The sequence below is a fragment of the Chlamydotis macqueenii genome, chromosome 1 (assembly GCF_036417535.1).
Source record: "Chlamydotis macqueenii isolate bChlMac1 chromosome 1, bChlMac1.mat, whole genome shotgun sequence".
Lineage (NCBI taxonomy): Eukaryota > Metazoa > Chordata > Aves > Otidiformes > Otididae > Chlamydotis > Chlamydotis macqueenii.
In genome coordinates, this window is record NC_141556.1 from 60,438,575 (window position 1) to 60,463,740 (window position 25,166).

General features: G+C 39.0%; 1 protein-coding gene across 1 annotated transcript in view; it reads right to left on the reverse strand.

Annotated features, from left to right (window-relative positions):
* RFX4 (regulatory factor X4) overlaps positions 1–25,166 on the reverse strand; it is an 86,818-nt gene continuing 61,652 nt past the window's right edge. Inside the window, exons 14-18 of the mRNA XM_086740140.1 lie at positions 20,305–20,424; positions 18,867–19,028; positions 12,008–12,170; positions 10,356–10,494; positions 1–1,456 (exon numbers count right to left, since the gene is read on the reverse strand). Coding sequence (XP_086596266.1) covers positions 1,184–1,456; positions 10,356–10,494; positions 12,008–12,170; positions 18,867–19,028; positions 20,305–20,424 — 857 coding nt within the window. The 3' untranslated portion in view covers positions 1–1,183. The remainder of the gene's footprint in view (positions 1,457–10,355; positions 10,495–12,007; positions 12,171–18,866; positions 19,029–20,304; positions 20,425–25,166) is intronic.

Genomic DNA, 25,166 nt, shown 5'->3' on the forward strand with positions numbered 1-25,166 from the left:
TGCTATCAAAGATTTTATTTACAAAACAATTACTAAAATGCCTGATGTTGTATTTCCATTTATTTATTTCTTACCCATAGGGTAATAGGTTCACCATAATTGCTTGGTGCATTTTATAATACAGAAGAAAAAGCTATGTTAATAAAATCTAACAAAAACTCACAAATAGCTACAAATCTGACAGAAAATGTCTAAGAAAAATTCTCCCCAAAATACAATACATTTTTCCACACATACACAGTACAGAATAAGTTCAAAGGCACAGCTTTGAATTTTGCTTTTGTAGAAGTATATAGAATTATCACCACGTGAAGGAATTGAGAGAACAGTTTCATACCTGTCAATAGGTAATTAAATGAATAATCATGTTTGCATTGTCATTTTCTTTACATAATTGCTTCACATCATCATATTTAACATATGTGGCTCTGAACCCAAAATCTTCCCAGTCCCCAAGTCCCTTCTTCATCTTGTCATTACTGACCAGAGAAATTAGATTTTTCCAGATTGTGCAAACTTAACACAAATACATATATAATAAGAACAATAGTCAACTTAAGGCAGTGTATAATTCAATGCTACATGTCTTTTCTTCTCTTTTGTAAAGATCAAACTTACTGGATCAACAGAAAGGTGCATCAATATACGAAGTTAGGTGTAAACTGAAACCTACAACAACACATGTCTTTTAAGGAGCCAGATAGAGGAATTGATATGAACAAGAGATGACTTGGCAGAATGGTTTTTAAGGAATTCATTAAGAGCTTAAAAGAAGAACAGATGACAGAGTTTTACTGAGGGTGAATTTCCTGTCTTTAATTCAAATTATAAATAGGTCCCGTTCCAGTTTTTTTTTTGTAAGACTCATTAACATTTGTCAGTAAGAGAGGGGGGCAAAAATGGCTCACTCAAACTGACATCACGCAGGGTTGGCCCACATGCCAGAATTTTAAAAGGCACAGATTGGCCCAAGAAGTGGTCTGGAATAGCACAAAAATATTTTTCAGCTACAGGAACATTCAGTCATACTGGTCTGCAGTTTGCCCACGTTATGAACTATGTTTATCTGCCCAGGATCTTTTCCATCTTCACCTCCCTTGAAGAACGTCCATGAAAAGTCCCACATAATATGAAGTTTTTAGAACTCTCTTAAGTATATGGGCTTAGCTTAAACCAGTCATTTTCATTTAGCCCAACCTGTGGTGGCTTCCCCATTGATGTAGGCAAAGCCGGGAAAGTGTTGCATGTGCTCATATTCAGAATTTCTGCGTGTAGTCAAGGGGGTGTACATGTCACTAGAATTTCCATATCTTGTGGAGTGCATGGATGGGCTCGTGTAGCAGGAGTTTGCGGCCGGGACCTCTGGCCAGCGAGGAGTCACTGGTGTGGGGTGCAGCCTTGGAGTACTGCTCATCAAACACGGCTCCATTCTTGATGTTGGGCTGTTGAAAGGGTACTACAATAAAAAAAAAAACCAAAACAAAAATTAAAGAATTATCTACCACATACTTAATTTTAAAATAAGGGCTGGTGGTATCACAATTCTGTATTTAACAAAACCAAAATCATATGAATTAGCAGCCCTCTAACAACTAGGTAGCATACTGAAGGTGAAATATCAGATAACTCATGCCTGCAGTCAAACCAAAGTGTCAGGGAAAGTCTTGCAAAGCAGTCACTGTATTTAAATATTGAGTTAATTTATCAAAGAGCTAGGTACTGGCAGATATTTCTGGGAGCAGAAAAATTAAATTAATTAATCTAAGGTTTTTCTCACAGCTTTTACTTGGAAAGTTGCTATTCAGTAAAAATCAGTATAAAATGTCCTGACTCCTGCTCACTCAACCTAGTTTTGAAGGAGGAGAGCAAAAGGATCTTTATTACTGGAAAGGTGCCTTCCCTTTTGAAAGTTCACAAGCCAGCCTGCCAGTTTCTGCAGAGAAATAGTATGGTCTGACCTCAGAGTGAGCAGCTAATGAGAGAACTTACGATAAGAGGCAGGCAGAAGAAGAATCTCTCCATTCCCCAGCTGTTAGCAGTGACAGTTGGAAACTAGAAATCGAAGAAGTACGACAAGTGCCTCCCACTAAGGAGAAGATGTGCTGAGGGTAGGATAGGCAGGAAAATGGAGAACAGCTTTTGCCCTCTATAGCCACGGGCTGCCCAGAAACAGAAACTGAACTGTGCTTATGAGTGCTTGCCTAACATCTATGTAGTTATTGCCTGTCTTACAGGAGCAGATGTGTGTGCTGTGCCTAAGAAATAGCTCCTATTATCCATCTGCATCACAGAGATGGTTAGGATCCCTCTTTCCTTGACCAGCCATGTATCTTCAGAGCTTCTACATTTTACACCTTTATGCCTTTTCTACAAAAAGTGTCATAATTTAAAATTTCATTATCTCAGGTTGTTTGACACTGTGGTATTTCCTTAACTAGAAGGCTGTCACCAAAGACTCTCACCTCTTCTGATGCTTACAAACCTTGCAAGCTACGTGCCAAAACTTTATATGGCTGAGGACTGTAAAACCCTTTCCCCACAGTTTGGAGGGTCATAGAGAGAAGAGCTGCTGTAGTTGTTCCGAGAAGGGAGATGGCAGTGATTCCCAAAGGGTCTCATTACAGTGCTCCACTGCCGGATGGGGCTGTGGTTAATCAGTTGCATAAGCAGGTCCCCAAGGCAATTACAGAAATGGCTCCATGAGGAGTTTCTGCTGACTTCCTCCAGACCACAGCCAGGAAGGCAGCCCTGCCTTGGCAAACGTATTCAAACAGTTCACAAGTAGCTCAAAAGCCACACCATGACCACTCCTAATTGGAAAGGAGAAAGAGAAGACTATTTTTAACCAAAATACTGTGGTTAGTGATTTAGCGTATTCCACCATGTCCTGGAGAGACAAGCCAGTTAACAGATAAGAGAGAGGAAGTTAAAGCTGTACAATGCATTATTTAGCATATACTTTTCAATGCCACAGGGACTGTGGATTTACCTGTGCAATCAGCTGCTGAAACAGGCAGGTAAATGGCAGCACCATACTAAAGCATCAACACTTCAACTGGTACTGCTAAAACAGCTATCAGAATGAGCTGTATCGGCAACGCTGGCAACAAGTCTGTACAAGATCATCTAAATTTCCATCTTCACCCCAGCAAAAGGCTTTTCAGTAGGAAAATTTAGCAGAGCTTAGGCACTGACTGCAGAAAATCTTATATTCCTTTGCAGAAGAATCAAGTTATCAGACTCGCTGTCTTTCCAGAAGCTCTTGCTGAAGATAAGAGTTGCCTATGCCCAGCAACAATGAAACTCAATCTTTGAAGTTTTATGAGAGTTGATTTGAATTTAGGATCATGGTTCTCTCCTTTAACTCATTAATTAAGGACAGGGCACTCTATCAAAAGACAAACAACCTGCAAGTATTCTAAGTAAACAGAAGAGGTTTCAGAAAAACTTGAACAATTTTCATATTTTTAATGTATGGGAGACTAGCTAGAAGATTTAGGATGCAGCTTTCCTGGTCTGCATCAGCAATACACTGAAGTAATTTTCATGCTAGTGCCTGCCGACTGCCTTCACCTGACCATCTTGGTGAAAAAAAACTCCTACCATAATGAATACAGAGGAAACAACTTGTCATGTTATTCACTATGGCTTCAGAGTTGAATTAATCTCACCTGACTTTAGCTGTCAAAAAGTCAGACATCTAATAAAGGTGAGTAATTTGTGCTTTGTCTACAGCCATCAGAAGAATTTATCAAACCTCAAGATAAGTGTTTAAGACAGAAGGTGAGCAGTCCTCAGATAATGGCTCTTTTCTTCCTCCTGCTACATGATGTAATCTATTAGTTAGCTTGTCTCAAATTAAACAGTAGTTGCTTTTAGATAGTTGTCAAATCTGTAAATGGTTTTTCCTGGCTGATCTCAAATGTCCCACTAATGACTGTGTATAAAATGCTTTTTGATGGTAGGAGTCAGGACCAGGACGGATCATTGGGAAAAAACCACGCCACACAAATAATACATTTTTAAGTTTCTGTTTTCTGTAGGTCATCTGTGGAGCTGCAAGATGCGGGCCAAGCTAGAAACATTCTTATTTGTCTTCAGTAATGTTTTACTTAATACCAATTATCATGGTCTTTGCCTTTATTACCCATTGATCTACACCTGCAATCACTTGTATTAAATAATTCTTGTATTAAAGAATACACTTACAACAAGATTAATCTAGACTCTTGCCATAATACACCAATGACTATCTCTTGTCTTCTTCCAGTACGATATTTGAACTGCTCTGTGGCAGATCAAACTCAGTGCAGTTTTCCTTTGGGGTTGTGAAACTGAGGTTGTGACTTACAACAGGGGAAGGACTTGCTTTCATACCCTTTAAAAATGCCAAGAGAAAGCCCTGGCTTCAGCCAGGATAATTTGCTACTTGTTAATCTGTAGACTGCTAAACTTTCATCTATGAGCAAGAGGAACAAAATGAACTCTGCAAATATTGTGGTGGGTCTCCTGGTTGTACATGGCATTACGTGGGGAAGCCACATAATGTCTTTTAGGTAGTTTGGACCTGAACCTGTGCCGTTGAGGGAATGAAACCTTGGCTCCCAGAATTAACTTCAGGATGCACTGAAAAGAAAAGATAATCCTCTTCCTATCTGCAGTCAAGAGGCCATGCTAAGACTGAGTAAGAAGGCAGGGCTAATGGCTGTGCATGAGGGGACAGGATGCAGTGTGCTGCTTTTCCTTTTCATCAAGCGCACTCGATGCAGCTGTGTTTATGACTGTGTCATGAATGTAAAAGGAGCAATTGCTTGAAAATAACATGGACCCTAAATATCTAGTATTTTACAATAAATTCTGTTATGACTGAATGCAAGATGGAAAGTTTTGTAATGGTAGGTCAGCTAATCACAAATGAGTCAGTGACTTCTTCTTCCCTACAGTGAAGAGACTATTGAAAGACAATATTTTTAAAGTACTCATTGGCCCCTGCCTGACTATTAACTCACCCAATGAAGCATCTATTCAGCCTTGTTGGAGTGTCCAAAGCATAGCCATCTGGGCGGATGCCTGCCCATGCTGCCTGAATCACCTTTCACACTCTACATCCGGTTTAATGAAGAGTGCTTAAGCATGCTGAACTCAAAACACTGGGGCCTAGTGATCTTTGCCAGATATAAAAGCGACGTTTGTTGGAGGGCTCTTCACAGGAAATTGCCATTTTCTGGGTTAACTCACACTTGCTGCTACTGCTGCCATTAGACCTAGACAAGAAGCCCTTTAAGTCTGGGTGACTTTGAGCAGATTATTATTAAGGCCGTGTCCAAAAATGTAAAATTAATTCAATTTCTTTTAGTAAATACAACGTTAAATATGTCCTCCCATGAAGTGAAGATAAAGTTCCTGCAGTGTGAGGATGGAGAATAATCTCTTTATTCTTATCCTCAACTCACTGACTGATTATACATAGTGGTGTCTCTGTCCAAACAGCAAAATATTTTCCTTATGAATGTGGCTCTGACTTTACATTGCATCAGCTCACGCTTCTGCAGAACGCTGTAAGTTAATGTTGTATGTTAGCCACTACTTTAGGACTTTTAAATAACTCATACTAGAAATTATAGCAATTGTGAAGAACCGGCTATAAATTAACTTCCTAAAAATATGCTTAAAATCTCAAAAAAAAATTGACATAATCAAAACTATTAATTAATTGCATCTTTATAACTCTTAATTTGATCCTTTTGTCCACAAATTGAAGCTTATTGACTATTAGTCTGTCAAATAGGTTGAGTGAAGCTTTCAAGTCAATCTAAGTGACTTTGATACTTTTGGGAGTGGCATTTGCAGCCTTACGAAAATGCTACTTTTAATTACTTAAAAAGAAGTTAAGACATCTGTTTCCTGTTGCATTCAATACATAATTACTTCAATTACATTCTAACAATCTCAAGTCTATTATGAAGCCACACAGTTAGGAACAATGACTCTTGTTGCATGGGTGGGATTGGGACAGTATTTTTTTTTTTTCTGTCATTACCAGCTGTTTGATGACAGAGTGGTTACAGGGAGCTTCTTAACTAAGTCCCTCCTACCTACTCTGAGATCATGTTTGCACAGAAAGGCTGGAGGGGAGCTGCAGCTCCAGCAGGTTCCCTGCTCAGCCCAGTGGAGAGAACAGGACGTTCGCATGCTCCCCAGACCACACTGCTCTGGAGGGCACATGCAGTCCTTAGATAACTCCTGTGTATAGAGCATCCATCACAAGAGAAACCAAACAAATTATAACTGTGATCAAAAGCCAGTCAAGCGTACATTGTGGAGGTGGATTAGGTGGTGACACTGCGAAGGGGTTACCTTTGAAGAGGGTACCTCACTGTGAAACTCAACATAGGTTGATAAGAACGCTCAGAGGCTCTTAGACAGAGTTGTCTATTTTCTACCCTGGCATCTGTTGTGTAAAACTGCAGAGGCAGAGAACTGACAAAACATAGTGTCAGTATAGATGTGTTTATGTACACACGTTACATAGTCCCCTTCTGTATGATGATAAAAGTAACATCATAGGATTGTATGCACTTCTGCACTATGCCTTAGAGAACTAGGTAGTAACAAATGAATCCGTAGATCATTTTTCTTTATTTGTGTGCCAGGCTTCTGGCCAGTAAGCCACGTCAAGAAATGAGCAATCAGGCCTGGAGTTTACAAGGAAGCAACTGCTCTGAGAACTATTCACAGATGCTGATGAAAGAAAAAAAAAAACAAACCATCAGATGAAGACCAAGGTTTGTCCTTGTCAAGAAAAAGACTCTTAGCCATCAGTAAGAATTAGTCACTCTATACTGCTGTAAGGAGCAAGGTTTAGGCTTATGCTGGATTAGTAGCTGCAGATATTACTTCAGCAGAACATTTACTCCCCTATAAAGTTTTTTACAAGCCATCTCCTCCATTTTTTTTGCCATCTTGTCCGTCTGTGAACCACTGATCTTTAAGAAACTATGAGCTACTTATAAAAATTTCTATTTAGCCCAAAGCCACAAGCCACTTATCACATTAGTCTATGAGCCAAGGCACGCTCCAAGACTGTCTCAAAGATGGGAGATAACAATAACCTCAAGGATTCTCACCAGTCTGTTACAGGACGGGGTGTGAATGAGCAAGCAGCTGTGGCACATGGCACTCCAGTGGTATCAGCCTTAGCAGCTACCGCTGTCCCATTTCCTCTAACACTAGGGGATTAAAATTACCTAGAAGCCTCTCTCTAACATGGACTACCACTGGGCAGGTGAGTTAGGCTTGGCTTCGGATGTCCACCTGCACTTTTCAAGAGCTATACATAGTACAAGATCTATAGCTGTGGCTGTGTGACTTCTTCCACAGCACAGCCACACTGTAAGGATTCCAATAACAAAACCACAGTTATCGTATTGTCAGGTTGGGATCAACATGCCACATGTTGGCAAATACAATTTAAAGTGTCACTCATTCCCTTTCCTTCCCCTTTCCTTCCCAGCTGTTCAGTTCCCCACTTCCACCAAACAAAAGTTATTCCCTCCATCCCCTTTGCTCCAGTTCTGCTTTTTTTTTTTATTATGGTCTGTAAATCGTATCCATGAAATGATCCATCCTAAACTTCTACTGTTTTTCTTTAGGAACAATTCTCTGGGATGGAAAGTAGCTTCAAAATAACTGACCTGATAAAGCCTGGAGTATGTTGCTCTCTTCCACAGAAAGAAGTTGGACATGGTGTTCTTTGAGACCAAAACAGTAATTTATAATTGCAGCCTAAAACCCACCTCGATTACAGGTTGCCTGTTTCAGTTCAGACCCCTGTCTGAGACAAGGTCTCTCTCTAAATCCAAGTTTGTTCAGGAGAACTTAGCCCATATACAGATCTTTTTTCTTAGGAGTTAATCCCTAGACACTGTCCTAAAGAGCATGATAGAATATTAGCTAAAGTTGAGCCAGAGTTCTATATTTGGACTGAATGTAGATTATAACAAAGAGTTCTTTTGAAGAGTTATGGTCAATGCCTCCTCTTCTCAACGGATTATGTTACCACAGCCATACACACTGCATCTCCTCTGGTTTCAGTATAGTAGCAGCTGTTTATATGTTCTTTGCAAATTTGGCTTCCTGTATTTTGATTTTGCAATGTCATAAGTCCCACTGCAATTCATTGCACCATGTTCCCCTCAGAAAGTCCACTAGCAAAACAGTAGAATCACAGAATCACGGGATCATAGTAGTCCCCTAACATCTTATTAGGGACATCTTATGAACTTTTTTGGTTAAAAGTAGCTAAGACTTATTACCAGGGCAAGCCTTTTACAGAAGCTCTCTTAGCTTTAAAAAGAATGTCAGCAAATTCCATATTAAAACATTCAAGACTTTTAGATTATTTCTGAAAGTAAGGTTTCCGTTTGTAGCTCCTTTCAATACAGAATGAGTCCATTGATAGGTGTTTTTTTTAGCTGTGTCCATCTCGGTTTACAAACAGCATGAGAAAGAACATGTTAAATGTAAGTTGAAATATTTTTGCTCTCTAGTGTGACCATTAAAGCGTAACTGTTCTTCGTGCATGTTCAGGAGAGTTCAAGGGCTGTCAAGAGAGGAAGAAATTATCTGACATCTGCTCTTGTAGAGACAACCTACTACAGTATGAAAAGTATTTGCATGATTTTAATGTATGTTACTATTTCCACATAACATGTTAACCAGGACATGACTAAACTAAAAATGTGTTGATCTTGATTTGCTCTATTTATTTCTTGTTTAACTTGTGCTCTCTATGTAAGTGTGACAGACAGTTGTCAGAGGGCAGAAAGAAACTCCTTGTGTGGGTGATAACGTTTCTAAGCAGTAAAACTCTAATTCTCTCTTTTACACACAGATTAATGGCCTTACAGACCATTTCAGAACCGGCCCTCATGTGGGTTTTCTGTAGTAAAGCTAAGAGAGAGTAAAGAAAATTGGTGAGCCAATTGTAATTAAAAAACTAATGCATTCTGGAAAAACTCTTGACGTAACAGGGTAAGACCTGTACTGAAAAACCAATGAATGCAAACCTATCACAGGACACTGTACTTAAACATTCACTCACTGTCCCTGTTGAAGATACAGCCGCTGCCACAACCCTTAAACAAATCCTGACACCTTGTGTAGTCTGATGGACCAGGTGCTACACAAATGGGTGAGAAGTTGTAGACTTGTTCTTTCCATAAGCTAGGGAGCCATTGCTGAGCTGGTCCAAATGAGCATATTGCGTTTCTATAGACCAATCTTCCCAGCAGATCTCAAAAAGCTTTAAGGAGATCAATACCATCGTTCTTATCTTACAGCTAGGGAAAATGAAGGATAGAGAAGAGAAATGACTACTCTGAGATCACCTGGCAGACTGATGCCAAAGACCAGAATGAGATCCAGGTTTTGTGTGTTCTAGTCCAAAGCACTATCAAATTCACATCTTTGCATCTGGTATGAAACTGTTCTGGTCCAGTGACGATAGTTAAGCATGGTAGTCCCTAATATACTTGTATAAATTCCCAGTAGATAAAGCACAAGAGGTGCCATGTGGGTGGAATAGCCCAATGCCATCTCCTCCTGCCTGTACCTGCCTTTTGCAAATCTTCTACCAGAGAGCAGCTTCCTACACTGGGGAAGCACCAGTTGCATGATGTACTGAAGCCCTCCTACAGTGGCATTACTTTTCAACTCTTGTCAAATATCATCTTCACACTTAATCTGTGCTGGTTCCTACTGGCTCAGTTTTGTGAAGTGAAACAGTCCTGAAATAGGTGCTGACACCATTTCTCAGCATTGTAGTAGTAGACTATAGCATACAGATTAAACAGAACCTCTTTGCAGTGGCATCCTGAAGTGATTCAAACTGTATGCAGAACTCACAATTTTAGCAAATTCTTAAACATACATATTCTTAAAAGCAGAGGCCCCAGAAGAATTGCTATGGCCTCTGCATCTTCTTTCAGCTATATGAAAACACTTTTATTTCTTGTTAGGAATCTTCCTGTTCCCAGCATCTAAGAAACATGCAACTAATGCAACTAATTTTTGTTTTAGCTCTCCTTAACACAGAAACACTTTCTATGATTCACACTGCTGGATTTTAGAGTTAGTACATTAAATGCACAATCTAAAGTTACTTCTGATAAAAAAATCTCCACTGAAATGAAAAGATATCTAGGTAATATTAGAAAAGAAAAAAATTAGGGACCATCAATGACTAGATTGGTGAGAGCTTATTGATTCAGACAGCTAATATGCTGATAAATTTAAAAGTGCAACTTTACTGAAAACATTATAGCAAGCATTGTCAAGTAATAAATCCAGCTTACCTGTGAAGAGCTTCTGTGGTAAGCTGAGTAGTGAAGTGGTCCAGAAATAGCAGTATCGTGTGGTAAGGATGGATACTGACCCTGCATTGGATGGGGATGCTGGTTGCTATAGCTACCGTAGTTGTAACTTCCTGTGTATCTAAAATCCATTTAAAAACACTATTTAGTATCCATGATAATTGTATTCCCACTAGCAATTCTAGAACTCTTATGAAACATACAGTTGCACTTTTAAAATATTTAGAAATTTTAAATAACCTTTTTAAAAAAATATATTTTCCAGCTCAGCTCCGAAGCAGATACCACTTAGTGAAATTACGTGTTCAGCACAACAACAAATAGAGAGACTCAGCATGTTTCTGTGTCTTCTGTGTCCTTAAGTTGCAGGCTCATTTGTGCACTTTCTAAGGAGAAAGAGTTTTTCCCTTTATTATTATTTTATTGCCATGTTCCCTGTAAATTGCTATCCAGGAGGAAGTATGGTAAGACTTGACTTAAAGAACTACACTGTGGATTTCGTCTCTCTCCTTGCACTGGGGTCAGATGTTCCTTTTTTGGGAGGGAGAGAGATGTATTAATTTGGGTCTGAAGCATACAATGTACACCTTTAGCACAGCTAACTCAAGAACAGAGTGGGATTTGAGGTTGGAGGATCTACCTATTTTCTTTTTTTATCCCAACTTCTTGCCTAGGGACAGTCGAGGGTAAAGGAGGGAGCAGTTTCCTTAGCTACAAGACGCTGCAGGGTCAGTGTTTGTTGGCAATCATTATTTGCAGAAGATGCATGGACACTTTCTGCAACCTCCCCATCTTTGAGTAGCCGTGCGAACATTTGATGCTAATTCAGCACAGAAGTTTAAAGGTTTTTAAAATAATGCTGTTGAAATCATAGAAGCATAGAATGGTTTGAGTTGGAAGGGACCTTAAAGATCATCTAGTTCCAACTAGTTCATTTATGTTTAAACAGAATTTCTTATATTTCAATATATGCCCATTGTCTTTTGTCCTGTAACTGAATACCACTGAGAAGAACCTGTCTCCATCTTCTTTACATCCCCCACCAGGTATTTATACACATTGATAAGACCCTCTCTGAACCTTCTCCTGCTGAGGCTAAACAATTCCATCTCTCTCAGCCTCTCTTTGTATGACAGATGCTCCAGTCCTGTGTAATCCTCTGAGAGGTCCTTTTCTGGAATCGCTCCAGTATGCCTGTATCTGTCTTATACTAGGAAGCACAGAACTGCATCCAGTGCTCCAGATGTGGTCTCAGCAGTGCTGAGCAAAGGAGAAGGATCATCTCTCCTGAGGCATGGTATGATAGGATAGTTCTTTGGACACATCTAGTCTTTGGGATAGAACACGGAAGAGGAAAACAGGGATCAGAGAAGAAATCTACTGAAGCTTTCTCTCTTATAAAATATCCTCCAGGTCTACTGTGTTTTAAAATAGAATTAAATGAGATTGTAACACTGAGACACAATATAATCACACAAGAATAACAACAGCCAAAGAATAATTATACCAGCATCTTTGCAATACAGACTTACTATATCAACAACCAGATTTCACTGCATTAAAAAAAAAAAAATCCTAAGCATAGGTTCATCCAAAAACTACAAAAAACCCCAAGACACTGGGAAATTACTTACCCATGTTCTTCTCTGTGGGGATAGACAGGTATTCGGTGCGTGACAGATGATGATGGTACATGTGGACTTCTCATGCAGGGCAGCTGTTGGGAATTTTCAGCAGGTGACCCAGCAGCTGTTGTCACGGTGTAGGTGAGTGACCACGTATAGGATTGCATAGCTCCTGCAGACAAACAAGCATTAAAGGAATACAGTTAACATGGGCTGTCGTTCATAGAGGTGTTATGCTTTGAGACAGTTACAGGAAAGCAATCTAATGGGCTCTGATAATGGAAATAACATCAACCAAAGTGAACAAACCAGTTATGTCTGAGGCATAAATAAAAATACAAACAGATCAGCTGGAGTGTGCAAAGATCCAAAGGTAAGAGACATATCTGGAATAGCTCAGACTGTGAACTTTCAGTGTGGTATTGTAATCTGAGGCTAACATTTCTCAGAAAAACTGGGATAGGACTTAGAAATGGAGGAACACCTGTGCTAATATTTCTCAGGCACAATGCACCGAACCCTGAAGTCTCTCTCACATGGAATGGGCTGCTGGCCTGTTTAGCTCTGAGGCTGATCAGGCCTGGAGTTAGGCAGGAAGTGTGATCAGAACAATGAAGGATTAGAAAAATGAGTGTTATGCAAATACATTTCTTGAATATTTTTGCAGTTTGTATCTGTTCCACCCAACTAGGTACCAGCCTTTGTAGTGGCAACACAGTGGTAGATCTTCAAATTATAACAAATATATAGACAGAAGCAGCCTAGCTGTTTTCTTCCCACAAGTAATGTTTCTTTCTTTTTTTTTTTTGAGGCAGCAGGGACTGGACTTAATTTATTTTTTCATGTAGAGCATTTGTGGGAAGAGCAAAGCGAAGAAGTGGGCTTTCCATTTTGCTTGGAAGGTGCTGAGTTTTTTAATCATCCTGATCCCTTCCAGGCAGGAACTCCAGATTCATGAGCCAGCTGCTGAGAAACCTTTGTCCTTTGCACACACCCCTTTCACTCAGGAGGCTGACAGATCCATTGTTCCAGTATAACATAGCTCTTGCTGGAGGTCATGACCATACTGGCTGAGATTACCCTGCAAATGAGGACCAGAACACTGAATTTAACCCAATGCGAACACTAGTTTGGGGGTCTCTGGGCACTCTTGACTCTTTTTCTCAAACTAAAAGGAATTGCAGGAGGTGGGACTTTTTTTCAGTGTGGATTCTAGGACTTCCTGTAGTATGAAAGGGCATAATTCAGAGGGGGAAGTGACGGTATTACCAGGTCTGCGTCCACTCCTTGGCTTTGGGGAATGAAAAGCCCATCTCACATGTGCATAATTTTCTTCAGGTGTGTGTGATCTGATTTGGCAAAATCAGACAAATAATTTTTTGAAATGGGAAATGCTTAATTCTGAGTATGAACAAAGGCATTCTGAGATTCATGAGGTGAGTCCAGCTTGAAATACTCCAGCAGGATGAGATTTGGTGCTACTACAGCAGAGACGTCCTTGGACGTGTTACGACCAAGGGTATTTGTGCTAGGTCTGTTTTCACATGCCTGCATTTTCTGTCACCAGCTCTTGAATTTTCAGTCTTTCATGTCCTCCCATGGAAAAGGACCATTGAGATCACTGAGACCAAAGAGGAGGCATACACATTTGAGCTAGCACATCAGTGCTGCTGTGGCTATGAGCAGTCATGGTTCATTCAGTTGAGGAAACATGTTTAAGGAAGCCTACCTTCACTAGAAAATACAGTTTACGTGGAAGGGGCCAAAACTATTTATGCAGCCACCAAATAGCTTCATTTGAAAACATGAGAAAAACTGTTTTGAAAATAACAACTTGTCTGTGGAGTATTTTGGTGGAACATTTCAAAAGGTCAACATATTTTACTAGTATTATTTTCCAAAAGAAAATCTGAAACTTTGTTTCAAAACAGGCCTAAATTCAAAAGGCAAAAACAAAGGGAAAAGAAAGAAAAGAAGGACAACAAAGATGGTGAAAAAACCCAGATGTGTATTTTTAGGTAACAGTACTGGTTTTTTTTTTTCACTTTTTCGTTTTTAAAATTCATTATAAAACAGAAGTTTTACTTTGGCATGATTTTATTTTTTCCAAGAGAAAAATTAGCCATTGAGCTAAAAATCTCATGACCTTCCTAGCTCTAACAAGAAGCAGTAATAACAGGACCAAAGATTCTTTGCATTTTACCAAATATGGTTAATTTTACTGGCTCCAGACATTATGACACCCTCCTTTTATTTTCTTGAAAAATAGTAGGGATCTTATCTCAGTCTGAGGAACATGAGTCAGTCCAGGACAGCAAGTTGTTTCATTTGCTCCCTGTGGGAAGTCAGACTCCTTGGATGAAAGGACTTGGCCACTCCTGGCATTCAAGTCTAACTGGCAGACACCTCCATTCAATTTTAAAATAAATGTTTAGGGTGTAACATGCTTTGTGCCTGTACAGACAACGGAGAAACAGATACAGAGAATAGGTCTTGCACTGGAAGAGTTGTGAATGTCTTTGTTTAATTCTCCTAAACAATAATTGTCCCCTGTACTACAAGATAGTACCTCACAGAGCTGCTCTAGGAAATATGCACTTTCTTTTAGAATCATAGAATCGTTAGGGTTGGAAGGGACCTTTAAAGGTCATCTAGTCCAACCCCACTTCCACTAGATCAGGTTGCTCAGAGCCCCATCCAACCTGGCCTTGAATGTTTCCAGGGATAGGGCATCCACCACCAATCTGGGCAACCTGCAAGGTTTTGGAGGTTATGGTTTAGAAACAAATGTATGTTGGGCTTTACTCTGGATTTACAGAGTCACCTAAAGCAGTTCAAATATTTTTTTTTCAGGATGTTCTTGGGAACCTACAGTGGCCTTACTTCTCTTTACCTTTGTGGAAGGGACGCCATTATTTTCAGTGATCTAGTCACAGAGAGAGAGCAAGGGTAGAAAGTGACAACAGATTTGCAGACTGTGTGTGTGTATATATCAGGGCAGCCAGGATGCTGCCAACATTGTGGTGGGTGGAAAAGGAGGAATGAGATAAGTCCAAAAGTTCTTTGCAGTCAGCTTTTTAATACCCGCCTGTGTCCCAGCCCTATATGATTAATTTCCTCAGTTGGCGGCAGAATTGAACTCCAGGAGATGAAGTCTCTTTTAGATATGACTGAACCCAACTGAACTGCTTTCTGAAATAAGCAAAAACAATAGCGATTGAGCAACATTTTGCTCGGCTTTGTGTTCTGAACAGGCAGGGTTTGATTAAAGTAGGGAAGTTTATTTATTATCACTCCTTTTTCTTTTCTCTTTTAACAAAAATTTTGATTTTGAGGATACTAACCAAGAGGCAATCTGAGCTGTAGTAGAGCTGAATATAAATGGAGCTGCTATTAGTACAACAACACCCCTGTTGTCATTGGTGCCATCAAGTACACCAGTGCAGAAAGAAACTAAAGTTGCTACATGATGCTGCAGTTTATATTTGCTTTATGCTGGAGTAAATGACCATCCAGGTACAAGCAAGACACTCACAGCACTGTGTATTATGTCTGATAGTAAGCAGTACTGTCAGCTTCAAGCAATCAGAAATCTGGACTCAGACCCCCATTCTGCCCCTACGCAATGAAAAGATTATCTTAACTGTCAGCTTTAGAAAAAAAAACACAAATACTTCCATTTGGAGAATTACCTTTTGAAATTGAAACTTTGACTTTTACACTGCAGCCATGAGAACTGAACTCTGATTGTTGAACAAGAGCTAATGTTCTCATATATTCAAATGAGTCCAGGAGTTGAAGCTTTAGGAAAAAACCAGACATTTGTCCTACTCACACACACACAGATATGAGAGGTGGTAGCTTTGTACAAGTATCTCCTGTGCCAGACTCCCAGAACTTTAATACAAAGCCTAGACTTGGAAGAACAGTAACCTTAAATGACCGTTACTGACCTGAAGATTTATTTCACACATACATTTCTGAAACTAAACAGTAAACTGCATAGATTAGTTTACTAACATAGTAAGAATTACTTACAATTCAGAATTCATTTTGGGTTGTCTAAAAACCATTGCATTAGCAAATGAGTAATCATACCTTTAAGAGGGGCTTTAGGAGAGAATAGCATGGTCAGCCATATACCTATCATTTTTATTACAATATTGTTGCAGTTTGAACAATCATTAATCTGGCCTTTGTGATTTAGAAAGGATGGAGACTAATTATCCTTTTAAATGTCTAGTAACTTAACAAAACACTTTAAATAAAATGTTAGCTGAGCTATGCCAGATGTTCTACCACAGAATGCTATATAAAGGATTTACCTTTCTTTTGCTCGGTGTCATGCAGTTGCAACTGAAGGCAAAAAGGTTAAAATGCAAGTTTAATAGTTAACTTTTATTGCTAATGCCACAAGCAAGAAGGAGTTAATGATGCCTTAAACTGGGGGACTGAGAACTAGTGGTAACCAATGGAACTAGTTCTCAAGATTTGCAAAGTTTTACATTTACCTCATAAAAGATACATAAGAAAATCAATAAAGTGTACTTTAAATGCCTCTCTCCAGAACAGAGGTTCCTGTTCCAAAGTATTCTATATATTACTGCCACAGATTTGTATATGGAATAGTTTGATTACATGTAATACATCTTCAGCACTCTTATTTTAAAGTATAGCAACTTGCTATAGCTGAAACATGGTTGTTATTTTGTATTACTTTGTGTGAATGAACCTTGCAAAGGTTAGCAAACTAAATAGGTGTCAGTTCATCTACATTATGAACATGGGAAATGGAGATATTACTAATGGCCCAAATTAAGACCAGGAAATAGCCACATACTTATATTTAATCTTAAGGAGGCCACTGCTTGCATTGACAAATTTGGCTTGTGCTAGGCAAAAACAATTTTCACACTTGCAAAAGTGAGACTGCACCAGACTGTAAGAATAAAATCCAATTCAACCAAAAAAACAAACAAACAAACAAACAAACAAACCTAAAAATTAAAAGCTGGAAAAAAAGAAAGAGCTAAAATAATCAGAAATAGCTTTCTTCCCTAAGAAGTTCTGCTATGGAAACAACTAGGTCAAGTTCTACTGCCTGTACTGTGGGAGCAGGTCCTTCAACCATCATTCCCAAATGATCCTGTTTCTGGCTTGAAACTTCACACTAGGAGACCTTGGCCTTACCAGGACACAAAAAAAAATAGAGTGAGGGAATAAAACAGACTATAATAAATAATAAACAACATGAGAACAAAAAGGAATTGCATTTGTAATGTTTGTGTGAGCCCATTCCCTTGCATTACTGGTGGCATTCAGGAGGAATATGTAAGATCCATGCAGTTCCCAGGCCTGCCCAGATCCGCACCTAAGGCAAGGACGTAAGTCAAGTAAGCTGAGGGTGGAAACTCAGCTAGCAGACAAACAGTCTACTATATTAATATGGAATAAGCTTTGGGTTAATATGTACAATAGTCACATAGAGTTATAGTCTCTGCAGCCTAAACACAAGTCAATGCCACTGGAGAGCATATAGTTCCCTACTTCTCAGTCTTTTATTTCTGGGTACAGTTCTGCATCATACTAATTTCTGGTTATAACATCACAACAATCCCATTGGGCCACAATGTCTACAGAGCAAGTCAGCTACAAAATAAATTTTTCAAGACTCAAACATATACACCACCAGCAGTGTTGCCTGATCCAAAGCAGTGTGCTCACCTGCCATGTCTAGGAATCATATGTCTCTTGTCTAACTGTTCTGGGAGTAATATAATCCTATTTCCCTCCTAAATACAGTATTGTCTCCAACAGTGAGAAAACCTTAAGTTTCGATGTAGGGACAAATGTTCTTAAATCTCTTTCCACTACAGCTATGCATTGTGCTTCCCCGCGGCACCTTTGAAAACATGAAAAACATTTGTCAGAAAGATTTATTAGTCCTTTAGCCGCTGCCAAATTCTCCAGTGTGGTAAATCATCACTTTCCAACATTCTTTCAAGAAGGTTTTGTAACTTTTCTAGTACATCACAAAAATGATAGTTTCCACATTCCAATTATACACCCATTTCACTGAGGAGAAGCAAAGCTGGCATTTCATTGCCTGGAACGCCTTCTGAAAGTCATTCACATTTCTCCCTCTTTTTTTCCCATGAGTTAAGAAAAACAGTGTCTTTTAATCATCAGACAAACTGCTCACATCCTGCTCACATCCAAAAGGCAATGAGCGAGTTTTACATTAGAGTACAGAGGATGGTGGCCCATTTATATAGACCAAACAAGAAGGCAGTTTTGTGCTTACTGTTTTCTGATAATCCTGCCCACAACTTGAATACCTTAAGTCATACATTTTTAATCTGTGGGCCCACCAGAGTCTAACCACCTCATGAGTTGCCATAACAGAGTATGCAACTGAAAATAGGCTTCAGACATGCAATTCCTAGTCTCTAATATTGAAAGATGAAAGTTATCAACGATGTGTAAAACATTCCCAAGAGAAACTTGCACAGCTTTTTAAACATATTTGGGTCTCAAATATGTTGAAAGATATCCAATTCCCATTTTACCCATTAGGAATTCCTGAACCATTAGTGGTTTGGGATTTCGAAAACCTCACTAAACCTTAAAATATCTGGCACATTTCTCTGAAGTATATAAAATATCCAAACATCAGATCTTTTCCCTATTAGACTGCACATCATGTTTGGCTATAGTCAGAAGACATAACTGATACTTTAGACAGATTTCTGTTTGGGAGGGCTTCTCATCTCTTGAAAGCCAGCACATGATGTTCTCAGGCTCAATTTCAGGTGACTAAGTGCAAAAGCCATCTTTCAGCAGATTCAGCTGCCATAAGCCTACCTACCTGTTGTAGCTGCTATGCCACCATACTCTGGGGACTGATTGCTGACAGGCGAGGGGGCAGAGGGCACTTCCACTGAGGTGGCAGATTTAGCTGGGGAGAACGGCACTGGGGAGGGAGTTGGAGGAGCTGGTTCACTCAGAATAATTTCTTCCCGTATTTCTGCTGTAAGATGAGAGAAAAATCATTAAACATAGTTAAAGGTAGACTCAAAGAACACTGGAAAACTAAAAAAAAAAAAAAAAAGATGCAAGCACTTAAGTTCTGTAGGCTGGATTTCAAGAAATGCATAGCAGGCATCATAAATCTTTGAAAGAAGTACTTCTATAACATTTAGCATTACAGCCTTCAGTGCACCTTCATAAGACCTTTTAAAAGAAAGTGCTATTTTTCCTGTTGTATAGATAGGAAACTCATGCACAGACAGCTTAAGGTTTGTATTCTGCTGATATACTATTAGATATACAAAATAAGGAGTCCAGTCTGAGTCAGGCACTCCTACTCCTTCTAGAGACATTGGAAAGAAACAAGAATCTCCAGGAGATTGCAGCGGCTTTTGGTCATGACAGTCATGACCTTCTCTCTTCATTGACTCTGGATAGTTCTAACTGCTGAAGCTATGTGGAAAGTATGGAAGGATAAGCAACTTGTTTGTCAAAAAAAGCAAGAGGCTATGGCAGGGCAATGAACAGGTCTTTCAACATGTAGAAGATGTTACTGAAATATTTTTCCCATAAATCTACAGGGTGACAAATTAAGCCACAGCTAAAATGAAGAGTGGAACTTTACAAAGGTGACAGAGGGGTTTAACTTGCCAAAATTAATAAGAGATGCAAGGAAGGCAGATTACTGAGGATCCCTCATTACAAGCGGTTGCTCTGAGCAGAGAGACTAAAGGCAATCTCTGTTTGCTTCTGCTCTGGTGAGTCAGTGTGGAGTGAGTAGAGCAGGACTCAGAATCTGCTTTTGTACAGGCACTTAGAACATAAGCATATCAGAAGTGATAGCTTGGGGTTTTGTCTTTGCTCACTTCTCCCATCTCTCCCTCTTATTTAGACTTGTAAAATCCATTAATATCAGTGAATTATTTAGTGTTAAACCAGGGTGAGAGAGACAATCAAGACGGGGTTCACTGAAAGACAATAGTGGCTTAGACAAACGGAGGTAAAAGGCTCAGCACAAAAATATCTTACTGAAACTTTAAGTCTGTGCTTAGGAACGGGTTCAAGCACCCAGGGTTACATCATGAACCAGGCAGGCCTCTTTCAGAGGAGATACTGCTCTCACAAATGACTTATTTCAAATCATGATGGAACTGAAAAACACTTTGCTCCTAGGTAAGCCTCACTGGGTTAGATGAGGATAAAGAAATGTCCTAATATAGAAAATAGTGAATCCAGTGGAATAAAACAACTAACAACTAATAAAAAAAAAGACTCACCTGTGCTTCCTTCTCCTTTCATTGCCCTCATTAACTCATTAGCTCTCTCCTGACAATGGAGTGATTCTAGCAGGTACAATACATAGTCATCGAACATCAAGTGAATAAGGTGAAAAGACCCTGGTAATAAAGTGAACAAACAAAAAAGCCATTGACCATCTCAACACACTCATTAAACCAATGATTGCTGTATTCAACACAAACAGTATTGAGTAGGGCTGCCTCCATATACTACTGCCACTGTTAGTATCTCTTACTCAAGACAAGAGAGGTCAAAATAAAACTGGGGACTAGCAAACTCTGTTCACTTCTGGATTTATACTGGCTTATACAACCAATTATGGTGGTTTAGGGTGCAAGGAGGCTGCCTAGCTGAGAGCTGGGACTTGATGGACTTAGCCTGGTTCTGTTCTTACCTCTGAAGATGCCTTTGACAGGAACGTCACTGCCATGAGAGGAATGTGAAAAACTTAAGGGTTAAAGGACTTAAGGGAAGAGCATGGACAAAAGAAAATGTGGGGGATGGAGTCAAAAACCACTTGAAAATTAATAGTAAAAGGGGATTATATGGATAGCTATCTGCCACAAATCCTCAAGTAAGATTTGAGTACTTGCTAATTTTGTTAGGAGAAAGAACTGGATGATGCTATGGACTAGAGTAATGGAAATGAAGTTTAATAGCACACTGTAAGTTCTGCCCTTAGAGTTTTACATCATCCTCTGATTTATATACTTCCTCTGTGGAAACAGAAGTATTAATACTATTGCACAAGGCACTGGTGAAACCTCACTTAGAATACTGCATGTAACTCTAGTCATTCATGTTCAAGAAAAATGAGTACAAGTTGAAACTGGTATGGAGAAGACTACCAGGAGGATGCGGGGAATAGATAACAGATTTTAAATTACTAAAAATGCACAGCTGGCTTCATTTTGCAGAAAGGAAGTGAGTTGTTTCCCATAATTTATAAAGAAGGATATGTGTTAGGGATGGTGAAGAAATGTTTGCCCTACAGCACACATAGCCACAAAAATAGATGTGTAAGAAGACAGCATAAATGCATTTCAGGGGAAAATTAGAGAAGCAAAGCATCAGCACTGAGACATTGTGTAGTGTCCTCCTGAAAGGAATAACATTCCTCTGCAGGGGAAGAATGACAAGTATCAAGATGGAGTTTGGTCAGTTTACACGATAGACTCCATGACACAGAGTGCTTGTAATAGCTCCAGACAGGATTTGATCAGACAATACCTTTTTTTTTTTAAAGCTCCTGTGTTTATTTAGACTTGCATAGAATATTTGAAACATGTTCATATAAGTCATTAAATAACTCTGGTAAGTGCAAATGCAGTCAGGTTAAAACAATAGCCAGTCCAGCAGCTGGCTTGAACCAGAGAAAGGTCACCAGCTGAGAGACAAATAGAGATCAGCTACCTCCAGCTGAAAAAAAAAAACAACAAAACCACCTCATCTAGATGTGTTCCTTTCAAAATTCCATTAATACATTTTGAGGAAAAATATTTCCATGGGAAAAAGATGCAACAAGTTTAAAATTCAATCAAATTTCATAATGATTGGTTTCTTTACAGGAAAGTTAGGTTTATCTTGGGATACTAGCTTTTACCACAACAAAGCATAACACTCCTACTCCAACTTACTGTTGAAGGGCAGAAGAAGTGGTTTGAAAAACCCTTAGACGATTTGTATCCTTATATGATTGTAGCTGGCAATTCAGCTTTCAAAGCAACTCTGAGCACATTCTTTTTCTTCGTGACCTGGATGATCTTTGTGTTTCATTCTCTCACTCCATGCCTGCATGGCTTCTGTTGTCACTGATACAAGCCGAGCACAGACACTGGGAGGTGAACATGCGCCTTTGTGTTCTTGGGCAAGGTAGCAAGAAAAAGGACATACGTGGTTGCAACACCTTTGCTTTGGGGAGGAAATCTTTGGCTGTTGGTGAACCTGAAACATTCACCTATCTAAGCAAAGCAAAATGGTAACAGGTTTCCTCAGCCTTGCAAGGGCAAATAGTGCAGATCTTCACTTAACTGCTGCAGAGATTTTGTTTTAGAGATCTTTTGGGCTAAAAGTCTTGTTAAATAAAATCCTATTAAATTTACCAGTACAATAAAGATAGCAGATCTGGCTGATCACTTTGTTAAAGTCCTAGAATTTCCCCAGTGGAAACCTAGATTATCAAGAATCTCTACAAAATGCTCGCTCTTCTTCTGGCTACAGTTTTTCAGTGGAAAGTTTCTATTCACCCTAGTGCAGTTACTACTGATAAGTATTTCCAAGAAAATCAGGCCTAAATGCTGTCAAACTTCATGTGGTGCTAAAAAGTTCAGAGTATTTCGTGTTTCCCATCAAAATCCTTGTTCAGCTTTAATTAAAAAAAATAAATAAGGAAAGTTGCTTGTAGTTTATTAAAAGTGTTTGCCAGTGTGAACCCTAAACACTGAAATGCTAGCAAGCAAACAAGAACTCAGATTTGATATTTTTTGAAAATGTCTTTGTTTTGGGGGGGTCTAATGCTTTCTTTTGAATACTTGGGGTTGGCAATACTGAATGCAGCATTTAAAAACACTCCAGTGCCCTTGTCACTCTTTTGAATTTCTCTCTTCCTCTCCTATTATTTCTCCCACTGTGTATTTTTAAACTTTGTATAGAGTTTTTGAGCCCAGAATTTGCGTGAAAGACACTAGACAAACAAGTTGTTGGTACTGAGTGAATGCAAAATTTCTACATTTTTAAATGAGTCGAATGAAGTGTAAGCTATAGAGTGAAATCAGTATCAGGGCACACATTTCAGTGACACAGTGAATAGCTTATTCAGCACCATGTGCAATAATTTATTCTGAGTTTGCAATCTCCTGTTTTTCACATGAAACTGTTTTGTTCTTTGAAGTATATCTTTAAGTACTGAAAAGGATCCAGCTGTGGCTGATAAACCATACACTTCTTTAGGAAGAGGTAAGAAATCATTCAAGAAACTGTAGTTACAATATTAAACAGTATTTGGCTCTAATTTTCAGGAGTTAACAGAAATCATAGCAATGATTAGCCAGCTAATGTACAGTAAGTATCAGCAGCTATTAACAGATTCAGCAATTATGTGTAAGTAGCAAAACAACAGTGAGGTTTCCAAATCTGGAGAAAATCGTGGAGCTTCTATTACTAATTAGTTAGGTTATACACTGGATGCATTACCCAAACACTGCCACCAACTGTGCCTTTGATATGCATAGACAGGAAGGAGGGAGGTAGGCAGGCAGGCAGACAGAAAAAGGGAGAGGGAGCAAGAGAGGGGTTTTTTTTCTGCCAGGGATTGTTTTAACCTGCCCATGTCACCATGCTTAGAAGCTTTGCAGAATCAAATCTCTGTACTAGACAGTCCAGTGCCAGGTATTCCAACTTCCTCCAATCAGATTTCTGTATCATATATTTCAAATATTAAAATATACTGTCCTGTATATAGGAAAAATCCCATCATTCAACACATTATTTTACTTTTTAAAAAATTACACTGTGAGCATCTGAGTCTCTATATTGCTTGAAGTGGAAAAAAAATCATTAAAATTCACTCCACTGAAACAGTTTCCAATGCAGTAAAAATGCAAAACTTTTTATCTAAGTTAAGAACAAAGGTATATAGATGTAAATATTTCTAATAGTAAATCAATCTTTGTTTCTCTCCACAGAACTCTGCTTAAGAATGCTTAAATGCTTATATTATTATGAAAAGCTAGAAGGAACTGTGTTAAATTAGGCACAGAAGAGTTTCTGCCTTCTAGCTCTGAGCCGTTTACATTTAGGGGTTATTCTCCTGGAACTTGCTCAACTCTTATTCATGAACAATGTGTCAAATGGTCTTGCAGTGAAAGAGTAGCATCATTAATATAAATGACTATAAATTTGTGTGTATGGGTAAGTAACATTGGGGACATTTTGGAGGAAACAAGGTAGGGATAGCCCAGGCTTCTATCTGATAGGATGAGCATATGAGTTTTGGTATCATTCTCCCCTTTGAAAACCTGAAGGCTCAGATCTTCTCCTGCCTCCACTGGAGTTGCACCTGGGCACGGGAAACACCACTCTGTAAATGAGGGTTAGAATAGGGACTGAAGCAACGCTTGTCACCTAGCAGGCTGCAGCAGATCTCTGCAGCTCAGCAAACAGTTATGTGGTTTGTACAAAGTGAAACACACAGAAAAGATGAGAAAACCCTCCCACAGGACAAATACTCTAGCCTTTTGGTTAGAGGTCTTATCCTAGCAGTGATTAACACTGCTTGAAGACTCTGCTGAGGCAGGCAGCTGTGGTCTAAGCACAAAAATGTGGCAGAAGCAAAATAATTCTCATTGATTTTACTTTTTTAAAAATAAAGATTTATGAATTTGATTAAAACCCTGAACTACCTCAACTACCTCAGCTTCACACTGAGCACGATGATTTTTTTTTTTTCTTTTTAAAAAACTCTTGCTTTGGCTACCAAATTGAAAAGCAGTTATTGATCTAGTTATAATTATAATAGCATGTACACATGAAAAACACATCAACTATGACCAGTACATTCTTTCCCTGACTGTGGTTACATACAAACGTATCAAATTCATGTTCAAAGATGTGTGTCCATATAAGAGGTGGAATCATGCATTTGTACACACAGATACACTCAGTGAACTAAAAAGATAAAAACCCATCAAACTCCACAAAATTAGCCGAGCCGTTAAAGTTCACAAAAATGAGGAAATCAAGAGCCAAATTTATAATAGAGACAACAAATAAATTATTTTGGTAGATCTAATATATTGTAGTAGGTCCCAAACTAGAATCAACAAATAGTTCTAAAACCTCT